Genomic DNA, 12,749 nt, shown 5'->3' on the forward strand with positions numbered 1-12,749 from the left:
GTGAGCTGATATTGTGACACTGCACACCAGCCTGGGCAACAGAGCAAGATGCCGTCTAAAAGAAAAAAAAAGAAAACAATCCCTAATAAACAGATATATAACATTAGAATTCACTTAAACACCCTCACTATCTAACACAGCTGGGTCAGGGTTAATGGGAGGGTTAACCCCATGCCCATCACAAGGTCTTTGGGTGATGGTGACAGAATGTCAATCAGTGCCAGAAACCAAAGAACCATCTTCCTTATGCATCTGGAAACTAGGCTGCCCCGTGGAGAGGTTCAGAGGCTTGGTAGCCAGAGAAGTTCCAGCCTCTGAAAAGGGAAGGTTCTTCATGCCAAAAATTAAAGTTCACGCAACCCAAAATAGAAGTAACTAAATCTAACTAAAATGAGAACATACTTTCATAGTAAATAATGAAAAGGTTTACTTGGAGCTTTATCTTGGTAAATGTACAAATAAGTTTATTTAAATCTTATAGTAAACACAATGCCTAAAGTTTAATTTTCCCAGCACAAGTTTTCTGGCTGGATAAGACATCTTGCATTCATGCTTGATTTTCACAGTAAGATCATAAAGGCCATTAAAAACAATAACAGGCTGGGTGCAGTGGCTCATGCCTATAATCCCAGCACTTTGGGAGGCCGAGGTGGGAGGATTGCTTGAGCTCAAGAGTTGGAGGCCAGCCTTGTGGTCTGCCTGGGCAACATGGTGAGACCACATCTCCACAAAAAATAAAAATAAGTAAAAATTAGCTGGGTGTAGTGATACACGCCTGTGGTCCCAGTTACTTGGGAGGCTGAAGTGGGAAGATCGCTTGAGCCTGGGAGGCTGAGGCTTCAGTGATTCATGATTGTACCTCACACTCCAGGCTGGGCAACAGAGTGAGATCCTGCCTCAAAAAAATAATAATAACAGCTATTTTGAAATATAATTCACATACCATCCAATTCACCCATTTAAAGTGTACAATTTACAGCCAACTGATCTTCAACAAAGCAAACAAAAACATAAAGTGGGGAAAGGACACACTTTTCAAAAAATGGTGTTGGGATAATTGGCTAGCCACAAGGAGGACACACTTTTTCAACAAATGGTGTTGGGATAATTGGCTAACCACAAGAAGGAGAATGACACTGGATCCTCATCTCTCACCTTACACAAAAAACAACTCGAGATGTATTAAGGACTTAAATCTAAGACCAGGAACTATAAAAATTCTAGAAGATAACATTGGAAAAACCCTTCTAGACATTGGCTTAGGTAAGGATTTCATGACCAAGAACCAAAAGCAAATGCAATAAAAACAAAGATAAATTGCCAGGACTTAATTAAACTGAAGAGCTTTTGCATGACAAAAGGAACAGTCAGCAGAGTAAATAGAAAACCCACAGAGTGGGAAAAAATCTCCACAATCTATACATCTGACAAAGGACTAATATCCAGAATCTACAATGAACTCCAACAAATCAACAAGAAAAAAACAAATAATCCCATCAAGAAGTGGGCTAAGGACATGAATAGACAATTCTCAAAAGAAGATATACAAATGGCCAACAAATGTATGAAAAAATGCTCAACATCACTAATGATCAGGGAAATGCAAATCAAAACCACACTGCAATAACACCTGACTCCTGCAAGAAAGCCCATAATCAAAAAATCAAAAAATAGACGTTGGCATGGATGAGGTCAATAGGGAACACTTCTACACTGCTGGTGGGAATATAAACTCATACAATCACTATGGAAAACAGTGTGGAGATTCCTTAAAGAACTAAAAGTAGAACTACCATTTGATCCAGCAATCCCACTACTGGGTATCTACCCAGAGGAAAATAAGTCATTATAAGAAAAATATACTTGCATACACATGCTTATGCTTATAGCAGCACAATTCGCAATCACAAAAGCATGGAACCAACCCACATGCCGATCAGTCAATGAGTGCATAAAGAAACTGTGGTGTGTATGTGTGTGTATATATATATATATATATATACTATTATATATTCAATTATATATAATTGAATCACATATATGATTGAATATGCATATATATTATTGAATATATATATATGATTCAATACTACTTAGCCATAAAAAGGAATGAATTAATGGCATTCACAGCAACCTGGATGAGATTGGAGACTATTATTCTAAGTGAAGTAACTCAGGAATGGAAACGCAAACATCATATGTTCTCACTTATAAGTGGGAACTAAGCTATGAGGATGCAAAGGCATAAGAATGACACAATGGACTTTGGAGACTCAGGGGTAAAGGGTGAAAGGCGGTTAAAGGATAAAAGACTACAAATAGGGTGCAGTGTATACTGCTCTGGTGATGGGTGCATCAAAACCTCACAAATCACCATTCAAGAACTTATTCATGCAACCAAACACTGCTTGTTCCCCAATAACCTATGGAAATAAAAATTATAAAAAAGAAAGAAAAGAAAATTCAAGTTAAAAAGATAAAATAGGCAGGGCGTGGTGGCTCACGCCTATAATCTCAGCACTTTAGGAGGCCAAGGCGGGCAGATCACGAGGTCAGGAGATCAAGACCACGGTGAAACCCTGTCTCTACTAAAAATACAAAAAATTAGCCAGGCCCAGTGGTGGGCGCCTGTAGTCCCAGCTACTAGGGAGGCTGAGGCAGGAGAATGGCCTGAACTTGGGAGGCGGAGTTTGCAGTGAGCCGAGATCACGCCAATGCACTCCAGCCTGGGCCACAGAGCAAGACTCCATCTCAAAAAAATAAATAAATAAAATAAAATAATATAATAAAGTGAGGTCAGGCACAGCGGCTCAGGCCTATAATCCCAGCACTTTGACAGGCTGAGGCGAGTGGATTCGAGAGTTCAAGACAAGTCTGATCAAGAGTTCAAGACCAGCCTGGCCAACACGGTGAAGCCCCCTCTCTACTAAAAGTACAAAAATTAGCCAGGCATGGTGGCACACGCCTGTAATCCCAGCTACTCGGAAGGCTAAGGCAGGAAAGTCACTTGAGCCCTGGAGGCAGAGGTTGCAGTGAGCCAAGATCGCACCATTGCACTTCAGCCTGGGCAGCAAGAGCAAAACTCTGTCCCAAAACAAAACAAAAAAATAAAGGGTACAATTTTATGATAATTTATATTTGCATACTTTTTTTTTCAAAGTGCTCCCTCATCTAAGTATTATTTTAGTAACAACACTAATTGACTAGGTCATTTTTAAAAGCATATTTTAGGGCTTCTTCGGTTGATTTTTCGAGTAATTCTCTTTAGATGTGACAATTTATTCTTTATTTTTATTTTCTCCTCTTCCATTGTTCACTGGACAATCTCTTTTGGTTCCCGATTTGTCAGTGGTTTTCCACATGACTTGTGAGGTCTTTCAACATCACTTTCACAGACCTTATGAAATCATGTTTTTTGACAGGATTTGTACTTACACTTTTCTGTTAGCTTCTGTTGTGTTTCTCCTGCATTGTGTAGTGTTCATGAGCCTCAAGAGGCAGTGAGAAGTCACCAGCAAAGACCCTGACCCGTCTGCGTTAGGTGGAGAGGGTGCTTAAGTGAAACCTAATGTTATTCGTCTGTTTATCAGGGAACGTTTTCATATTATGATGACTCCTGCTTACTGGTTCAACTTCCTGTGTCACTTGGATAATGAATGCTTAAATAACTAGAATACCTGATTGTGACGTTGTGGGGGAAGCAGAAGAGTCAGGTTTAGATTGGATTGAGTGACATCTGAGAGTCTTAGTGCTGGACTGGGAGGTTCTGAGTCGGCTGGGGGTCACCCGGGCCTGTTCACACTGGGTCATAGGTCACCACTCAGTCTCCTTGTCATCCAGGCTGCTAGGTGGGGGAAGGGAGAGGCTGAGGACCACCTCCTGAACTACCCCAGCTGCTGCCATTACTAGAGCCCACCTAGCTTCCTGTTCTCAGCCCCCTTACAGCCTTCTAGGCTCCAGATCTAGGAGTGGAGGCTAGAGCCAGAGCTGGGAGGTGGGGAAGGGACAAGGAGGTATAGGAAGACCACAGGACAGGTGAGGGAGACAATCCCACGTGCCTTGCATTGGAGAAAACAACGCTAGGGGCCTCACATGGACACACCTGCCACCTGAGGTGAGATAAACTCGGAACATGGCTGTGCTTTACCTGACAAAGCGCAGGGCCCCAGACCTGGAGACTTTGCATGAATACCTTCCTCTCGGGGTTCTCCTGGTCCCAGGCCAGGCTAAGTCAGTCTGGCTGTGACTCTGTCTCTTCCCTGAGTAAGGACCCGGGTCCAGCTCCTCCAGGCCCCACCATTCAAGGCCCTGAACTCAGGGCACCCTTGCCACAGCTAACCTGCATGGACTGCACCATTAGGTCCATGACATGAACCACTGCTGGTTCCTGCTAGTCCCATTAACGTGACTCACATTCAGCCAATTAGAAAACAAAATGCCTTTTTCAGTGTGGAGATCCCAGGGGCAGATAGTCTTGAGGCAGCATTCTGGGACAAGTGGACATCTAGGTTGGTTTCTCAGTTGGCCTATTCCTACTTCTGGTCACAGTTCTGGGGTTACACAATCCTACGTTGGGCCCCAAGATCCATTCCCTTGGTCCCCATCAAACCTCCACTTGATGAGATCCGAGCCAGTGCCCCAGGCCCAGGTTCTTTGGTGAATGCCTCCCAGATACCTCCTCAAATTCAAAGCAGTCCATAATCCCCACATCACAAGCTCTGACCTTGCACTTCCCTGGCCTGCCAGCATGGCTCCCGTTTTTCTGGGCAGGCACACGCCCTTGCTCAGGTTCCCTGGACACCTCCTCCCCTTCCTCCTCTCCTGGTCTCCAGCTGTGGATGCTTCTTCTGAAGCCCTGCACCAGCACACTCAGATCTTGCCTCCACCTGTATAACTATCTGCTGTTTTGTTTCTGATGCTTCTGAATCTTACGGTCTTTCTCAAAACTCTTCCTGGTACCCACTCATATAATCCTTGCTTAATAAATATGAGTATGTTTAATTCCAATGTGCATTTCTCACCCTCCATCCAGACTAGAATATTCTTAAATGCATCCATAATTAGGAGCATGAGAGCCAGTTAGTCTGAGACTTACTGTTCTGCAGAAGTCAGGTGAATGTCAGGCTGGACGTCTCCAGTCTCTGCAGGCCTGGCTGTTCCTTCACTCTTTACTTCCTCGCCTGGTTTCAGGGCCTCCCCTGCCTCCTCTTTCTTCAAGGAACTTGGCTGTTCCCCATCCGTCTCCAAGAGTGAAGACTGTGAAGCATCTAGTGTCCACTTGGGCAAAATGCCTGAGCTGTGGTGTTGAAGCTGCGGGCTGCCCTCCTGGGACGATGCAGGGCTGGGCCTGGGACCAGGGCCTCTGCTCTCAGATTCTGGGCTGCTAGGCTCTGGAGAAGAAGCTGGGCTCCTCCAGGGGCAGGGGGCCAAGGTGCAGGGAAGAGATTCCTGGGGGTGCCCACCCTCCCTCTCATCTGAGGAAGAACATGAAGTGAGGCGGGCACAGGGCAGGAGGCAGGAGAACGGCCTGGGCACCACCTCCAGAGGCTCCCTCCCTGGGGCTCCTCCCCTGGAGCCTGGCAGCCTGCCCTGTCCTCCCTCGGGCAGTGACCTCTCCCACTTGCAGAGGCAGCAGACAGCGGGCTCCCAGGACTCAAGCCTCCAGGCAACTAAGGGCTCAGGACCTTTGCTAAACCATTAAGACCCAGCGGTAAGAAATGCTGGTCCTTTTGTACGTTTCCTTCATTTCATTTTAAAGAGGCAGGATTTAACCCCAAGTCTGTCTGGCTTAAACACAATATAATGGGACCCATTAATGGCAACCATGGATCCAAGAATGATCTTTGTCCCCACTCCAAATTCCAACTCCTCCCAGGACCCAATTTCCCAAACCCCCTTATTAGGGCTCACCTCTGTCCTGGGAGTTAAGAGTCACCTGGGGCCAAAAAGGACCTCCTCTCTGCCAGCCCTCAGGGCTGAGAGAGGCCTGTTGAGAGAGGCAAAGGCATTCCCATGAGCCCTGGAGACACAGAGAGGTGGATGGGGGAGAGGCCAGGCAGGGAGAAGGGGAAAGGAGGGGAGGGGAAGGATGCCATGAGTAGGCAGAAGCCCCTCCATCCCCCTCCCACCCAGGCTGGAGCCTCAGTTCAGAAGGGGAGTCCTGATGTGCGAAGCTCCACATCCTAGGATTGTTGGTGCTAGGCCCTGGAAATGAATGGGCTCATAGTCCTCCTCCAAAGATGGAGAAAGTAAGGCCCAGAAAGGGGAAGTGACTTGCCCAAGGTTGCACAGGATGTGCAGCAGGGCCAAGATCAGATCCGACACATCCTGATTCCCAGGTCAATGCTTCGTCCACACACGGTGCTGCAGATGGAGCAGGACCAAGCCTATCTCCCTGAGAAGTCGAGAGAGAGACAGAGGAGAGAAGGAGAGGAGAGGTGACTAGAGGAAAATTGCTCCCAGGGCCTTTCTCAAATCCCATGAAGCCTCCTCCCTTCACAGTCTGCCCTGATGGCCCTGCCTCAGGTGGTGCCAGCCCAAGGAGGGGCTGTGTTTTAGGGAGGGTGATAGCCCCAGGCACTGGGCTGGGTGGGCTCTGCCTTCCCAGACAGGAGCCAACCTGCAACTTATAGCGTTCCCAGGCTTCCCTCTGAGAAGTTAGTGCTTAGAGCAAGAAAGTCCATGGTGGGCGCAGTGGCTCACTTAATCCCAGCACTCTGGGACGCCCAGGTGTTTGGAACACCTGAGGTCAGGAGTTCAAGACCAGCCTGGCCAACATGGTGAAACCTATCTCTACTAAAAATACAAAAATTAGCTGGGTGGGGTGGCACACACCTGTAATCCTAGCTACCTGGGAGCCTGAGGCAGGCGAATCGCTTGAACCTGGGAGGTGGAGGGTCAGCCAAGATGGCACCACTGCACTCCAGCCTGGGCAACATAGCAAGACTCCGTCTCAAAAAAAAAAAAAAAAGAAAGTCCTGAGAAAATGGACCTCCACAGACACAGCCCTAACTGCCCCACACTGGGGGCCCTGGCCCATGGTGGAGGGGACTCCCATCAGTACCCAGGAGCTTCTCTGATCTTGGGCTCCAAGAGCTGCTCTGGTAATAGAGCTGCTCTGGGTAATAGCTCTTCATTGTTCTCAGGGAATTGAGAGATTAGAAAATTACAGCCACACTCTACCATATTGAGTCTCCTTATCTCTTAAGGAGAGGCCTCCCTGGGAAAACTGTGCTCCCTATTGTCTCACAGAGCATGTCCCCATCCTTAGTTGATATTAAGAATCTCTGCCATTGTCATATGGGCCTGATCTATTGACACTGGACAGGGGAATAACGACAGATGATGAGCTAAAAGTAACAACATGCTGAAATCTGTCAAGAAGAGAGAGGACTGGACTTTTGAAATAGGCATCTCTCTGTTAGGGGCAAAGGTCACCCTTGCAGGCTGAGCGCTGCCCTGTTACAGTTGGGAATGTCTTGGAGATGGGAGGGGAAGAATCTGAGAATGGCCTGGAACATGCTGCAATTGGAGGAGCTGTTTGTTCTCCAAACGTATCTAGGCATGGCCCCTTGGAGCTGGTGAGATGGAGACATTTGTGGACTTAATTATCAGCTGACATCATGGCATTGATAAAATGTCCTATCATTCTGAAGACAACACTGGTCCTGATTTTCTGCTCTATTACCCTGCTATATACTGATGCACATTATCCCCAAAGCTCTTAGCGTCAGAGAAGAATGTTCTGGGCCTGGTGACCCCCGAGGAAGACCCTCCCTTCTGTGTTCCCAGCACAGCCCCGGTTGGTTCCCAAGACTGGGCTTACCTCACTCTCCCCGTGACCAGGAGGTGCTGCAGGAGCCCCCTCAGCGGCAGCCACTGAGGCCCAGCAGATGGAGTGTGGTTTATAGATGGGCACAGGGAATGGAGGGGTACAATGCCCACTGATAGCAGCACCGTCCCCCAAATCTGGCTCACTTTCCAGCTCCCACAGCACTGTGTCTTCTGGGAGGGGAGGCTCCAGAGTCGCTGGGCTCTCAGGTCCAGTCCTCACACCTGCATGGGAGTCTGAAGCCCCCCAGGAAAAGCACTCTCCAGAAGCACTGTTCTCTGAGCAAGGACTCGCCAGGAAGAGGGGGTTGCTGAAGAACATGCTCTCCTCCTCAGCTCCCCACTGTGGGGAAGAGTCTGGGGTTCCCTCTCTCAGCCATGCCTGGCCCTCTCCCTCAGGCTCGCTGCTGTCTTCCCCTGAGTCTTCGTTCTCAGGTGGGCTGGAGTGCAGGCCCGTGTCCCCGGGGAGGTCCACAGGGGGTGTGGGGAGACAGCATTTCAGTCCAGCCTTGAGCCCTTCCGTCTTCTCCAGCTCCTCCTCCAGGTCTAGGACACACATCTGGGCCTGCAGGATGCCTGCCCAGAACACTACCTGTGTGGACGTGCTCCGGTTCTGCTTTGGGCTCCCCGGTAGATGGCTGTTCACTGGTGACCCTGGTGATGCTGTGTTCTGCCTGTGCTCCCTCTGGGCAGAGGGGCTCCCCAGGTGTGTGAGCTCCACACCGGAGCCCCAGGGAGGAGCATCTTGTCTGGTAGATTCAGGAGGGTCAGTGGCCCGGGTTTGCTCCTGGCAAGGCTCCAGCCCATCCTGATGGACCCAGCTCCCCAGGTGTGTGAGCTCCACACCGCAGCCCCAGGGAGGAACATTTTGTCTGGTAGGTTCAGGAGGGTCAGTGGCCCAGGTTTGCTCCTCGAAAGGCTCCGGTGGATCCTCATGGCTGCACATTTCCCTCGGGCACTCTCCTGGGTGGGGCTCCAGGCTGTCTCCCAAGTACAGATTGAGAATTTCCATGGGCTGGGGGTGGTCAGGGAGTCTGTAGTCACCCATCATCCACCGAGCAAAAGCTGCGCAGGAGTGCCCCGGAGCATCTGCTTTCACGGTCTCACTGTGTGGACTAGGGGGAGCACTGGCTGCTGGAGAAACTGGGAATCCATATCTACCCTGGAAATGCCCAAAGCAAGTGCAGGTTAGGGAAGGGCTGTCAGCCTCTGGAGGCACGTGTGTAGTGTGTTAGATGTGTTTGGAGTGTCTTCCCCATCTATGCCTGCTGCTCCTTAGCACTGCCCTCCACAGCCCTGCTGGGAGTAAGGAGTGTACCACATATTCCATCTGATCCCACAATCTCTAAACTTGCACCAGGGCAGCCCCTGCCCCAAAGACACCCATCTGTTGGCTGAAGGTAGCCCATGTGGCTTAGCTGAAAAGAACAAACTGGCCAAATCAGATCCTTCTCTTGGGCATTTGGATTGGAGAGTGTGGAGACTGAGGTGGTTGGCAGCAGGAACTGAAGGCGGAAATGTCTCTAGGTATCAAGGAAGCAGCTGCAAGCCACAAAGGACATGTAAACCAAAGCATGTGGGAGCCAAACAGACACAGACGAGGTGAGGAGAATGCAACAGACTCATGGAAGAAGCAGGCACCCACGACACGAAGGCCACAGCCTGCCTTACTTCCACTTTCCAAGGCTCCTATCCTTGGGGCCTTACCCTGTTCACCAGGCTGGCTCACAGGCTGCTTCTTTGTCCTTGTAAGCTGTTGACAGCTTGGAATTTGGCCCAGGTGGAAGCAGCAAGGGGCTCTCTGCTTAACTCAGCCCAAGCCCTCATGAAGGGAGGATGCTTCAGCCCTGCTGCCCACCACCCAGCAGACTGCCTGCTGCATGGGGAGGAGATCTCTGCCTTCTAGGGAGGAAGAGGCTGGGATGTGGCAGCCATGTCTGCCTGGAGCTGCCTCCCATCTGCCCAGAGCTGCTGTGTGCACAGCCTGCACTAACACTCTGGGTGGGCCCTTATCAGATGAGCCCAGGAACCTCGCAGGGTGTTTTCTAGAAGCATGCATTTCCATCCCCTGCATGCAGCCCACCGCTTACATGGCTCTCAGAGCAGCCCTGCTTCCTCAGAATAGCTGGCTTGTTTTGATCCAAAGCACACTGTGAAGCTTGTAACTTGTTTGTCTCATGGTGCTGGCTCTCCACAAAGTGGAAGTGCAGGGTCAAGTACACAGGTCCTTATGGCGTGTCGTAAGCACTCCCCTGGCAGCTGTCTTTTTTTTTTTTTTTTTTTGAGACAGAGTCTCGCTCTGTCACCCGGGCTGGAGTGTAGCGGCACAATCTTGGCTCACTGCAACCTCTGCCTCCTGGGTTCAAGCGATTCTCCTGCCTCAGCCTCCCGAGTAGCTAGAATTATAGGCGTCCACCACCATGCTCTGCTAATTTTTTTTTTTTTTTTGTATTTCTAGTACAGATGGGGTTTCACCATGTTAGCCAGGCTAGTCTCGAACTCCTGACCTCAAGTGATCTGCCCACCTTGGCCTCCCAAAGTGGTGGGATTATAGTTGTGAGCCGCTGCACCCAGCAGCTATCTTTTCTTATTTTCCCTTTGCCTCATTTTCTTCACTCACAGATTTCTATCTTGAAGGCTTACGTGCGTGCTTGTGAGCTATATTAGAATATTTTGGGGGCAAGACTATTAACAAACACACACATGCTCCCAGTTTATAACCACGTGTGACTTCCAGATACCCAAGAACAACAGCCCCTTCCACATGCAGTTAACCATGCCTGTCCCCACCCACTGTTCCCCCAACCTCGCACCTGAAAGATGAGCAGTCCCCTTCGTGTCGCTGTTTAACAGATGAGGAAGCCTTAGCCTGAGTCTGGCTTAATGACTCACAGCTGGTGACAGGGGCCGGACTCCGACCCCAGACCATCCACCTTCCGGTCTGCAGCTCTCTCTGCCCTTTCCCTGCTCCAGTATGAAGAGAGTGAGCCCAGGTGGCCTCATCCAGGGCTCCAGACCTCACACTGAGGTCCTCCCACAGGCAGGCTGTAGGACAGGAGCTTGACTGGCATGCAGGGCCCTAACCAGCACACATAACAAACCCATGGGGGTCAGCGCCTCCCTGCCCAGCACTAGAGAACATAAGCTGAATCAATAGCCACATGGACCGCAGCTCAAACCCTCGTCCTGCCACATACAACTGAGTGGATAAGCCTGGAAAGTTCCTTAGCATCTGGGAGCGCCACTGCAGTGGGAAGCTAGGGTTAACGGAGGTGATTCACACGGCCTTCAGCCCAGGCTTGGCCCACTGTTAGACACTCAGTAAACGGTAACCCTCAGCGCTCTCTCACGCAGGTCAGGGGGTCCAGCTGTTATTCAAGGTCACCTAGAAAACATTGCTTTGCCCCATGCCTTTTTTCTGGAGGGCACCTGAGAGAAGGAAGGAGGGCCAGTATGCATTTCAGTTTCTTATTCACCTTGAAAGTATCCTTTTTCTAAAAGTGCCTCCAAAAGAAATCTCTTTCTGGGTTTTTACCCCTCCCTCTGACCCAACCCTTGCATTCCTGTTTTAGAATAACAAGAATCTAGACTTGCTGGATGACAGCCTCAGGATTCTGATGTTTCAGCCCACCTGGAATGGCCCCTGACCTGCCTTCAGGGCCCTTCCACCTGTTAGTTATGGCAGCCTCCCCAACAGGCTGACTTTCCGAGAGGAGAGGCCCTTTCTTATGTTTAATCTTGTACTTGACACTCTGAATCAAATGGACCAGATTTGGTCTCATCAGAGACGTTTGAACCAGAGTAGCTCCATCTTGAATAGGGGCTGGGTAAAATAAGGCTGAGACCTACTGGGCTGCATTCCCGGGAAGCTAGGCATTCTAAGTCACAGGATGAGATAAGAGGTCGGCTCAAGATACGGGCAACCTTAATCCAGCAGCCCAAGCTGCTGCTCTGCCTATGGAGTAACCATTCTTTTATTCTTTTACTTTGCTAATAAACTTGCCCTCATTTTATGGATTCACCTTGAATTCTTTCTTGCACGAGATCCGAGAACCCTCTCTTGGGGTCTGGATTGGAATCCCTTTCCATCAACAGTCTTGCCTTTCATTGTTCTCCTATGGATCCAGCCTTCACTCATCATTCTAGGTTCTGCCTCTCCACCTCCCACCACTACCTCCAGGTAACAGGCAGAGGATTTGTATGGTTTACTCCTTAAGTCCATACCACTCTCTGCTCGCCATGCAGCTGCCCATTGTCACCCTCAGTGCTCTCTGGGCAAGAGGCCTGACACGGTTCTACTTGTAAGGCAGGAGGGATGAGGAGCCTCAAGATCTATTGTCTATACTACGGAAAACACCCTGGACCCCAAATCTCCCTCCCCAAACCTGCCTGGTGGAGAGCAACCGAGTGTGAGCAAGGAGGTGACTCACCCCACCACATCCCACTGTGCCTCCTCAAGACACCAGCCCATGGGGTATAATAAATGACTAGGAAGACATGTTTACTTAGAGATAGAGGGGAACGCTGGGGAGAAGCACCTGGTTTACAGGTACCGGAACACAGGACATCCCTAGCTCTACTCAACTGCCTCCCTTCCCAGACCCCAAAGCCACCCTCCAGGTCTCTGTAAAGTCCTGGTCTTTGGGCCCAAATAGTTCTCCTGCCATGCAAAATCCCTGATCCCTTCTCCTGTTCTCATTCACCCAACTCCACACATTGTACCTGAATGAGTGCCAGCCTCATGGCCCTATGAGCCCCAGAGCATTTTGCCAGGATAACGCCAACTCACCTTCTCTCACCATCAGTCAACTCACTTGGCAAGAAACGTTCCCGTGCCAATATGGGAATGGGAGTGGGAATGCGGGGCTAGGCCTGCTAGAAAGGACATCCTGAATTTTTCATAAGATGAGAGGAAACCC

General features: G+C 49.7%; 1 protein-coding gene across 20 annotated transcripts in view; it reads right to left on the bottom strand.

The window, feature by feature from the left end:
- Window positions 1-12,749, bottom strand: part of PSD4 (pleckstrin and Sec7 domain containing 4) — a 46,370-nt gene that overhangs the window by 12,292 nt on the left and 21,329 nt on the right. For 15 of the 20 annotated variants that reach the window (XM_016949275.4, XM_063788909.1, XM_063788906.1 and 12 more), the window contains 4 exons: window positions 7,826-8,992; window positions 6,278-6,394; window positions 5,911-5,986; window positions 5,096-5,474 (listed from right to left, as the gene is read on the bottom strand). In XM_016949275.4, the coding sequence (XP_016804764.2) occupies window positions 5,096-5,474; window positions 5,911-5,986; window positions 6,278-6,394; window positions 7,826-8,881 (1,628 nt within the window). In that variant the 5' untranslated portion in view covers window positions 8,882-8,992. Of the gene's footprint in view, window positions 1-5,095; window positions 5,475-5,910; window positions 5,987-6,277; window positions 6,395-6,850; window positions 6,917-7,825; window positions 8,993-10,643; window positions 10,668-12,749 lie in introns of those variants that run through there. The other 5 variants (XM_063788915.1, XM_063788914.1, XM_063788913.1 and 2 more) reach the window with 3 other exon arrangements.

Source organism: Pan troglodytes, chromosome 12 (assembly GCF_028858775.2).
Source record: "Pan troglodytes isolate AG18354 chromosome 12, NHGRI_mPanTro3-v2.0_pri, whole genome shotgun sequence".
Lineage (NCBI taxonomy): Eukaryota > Metazoa > Chordata > Mammalia > Primates > Hominidae > Pan > Pan troglodytes.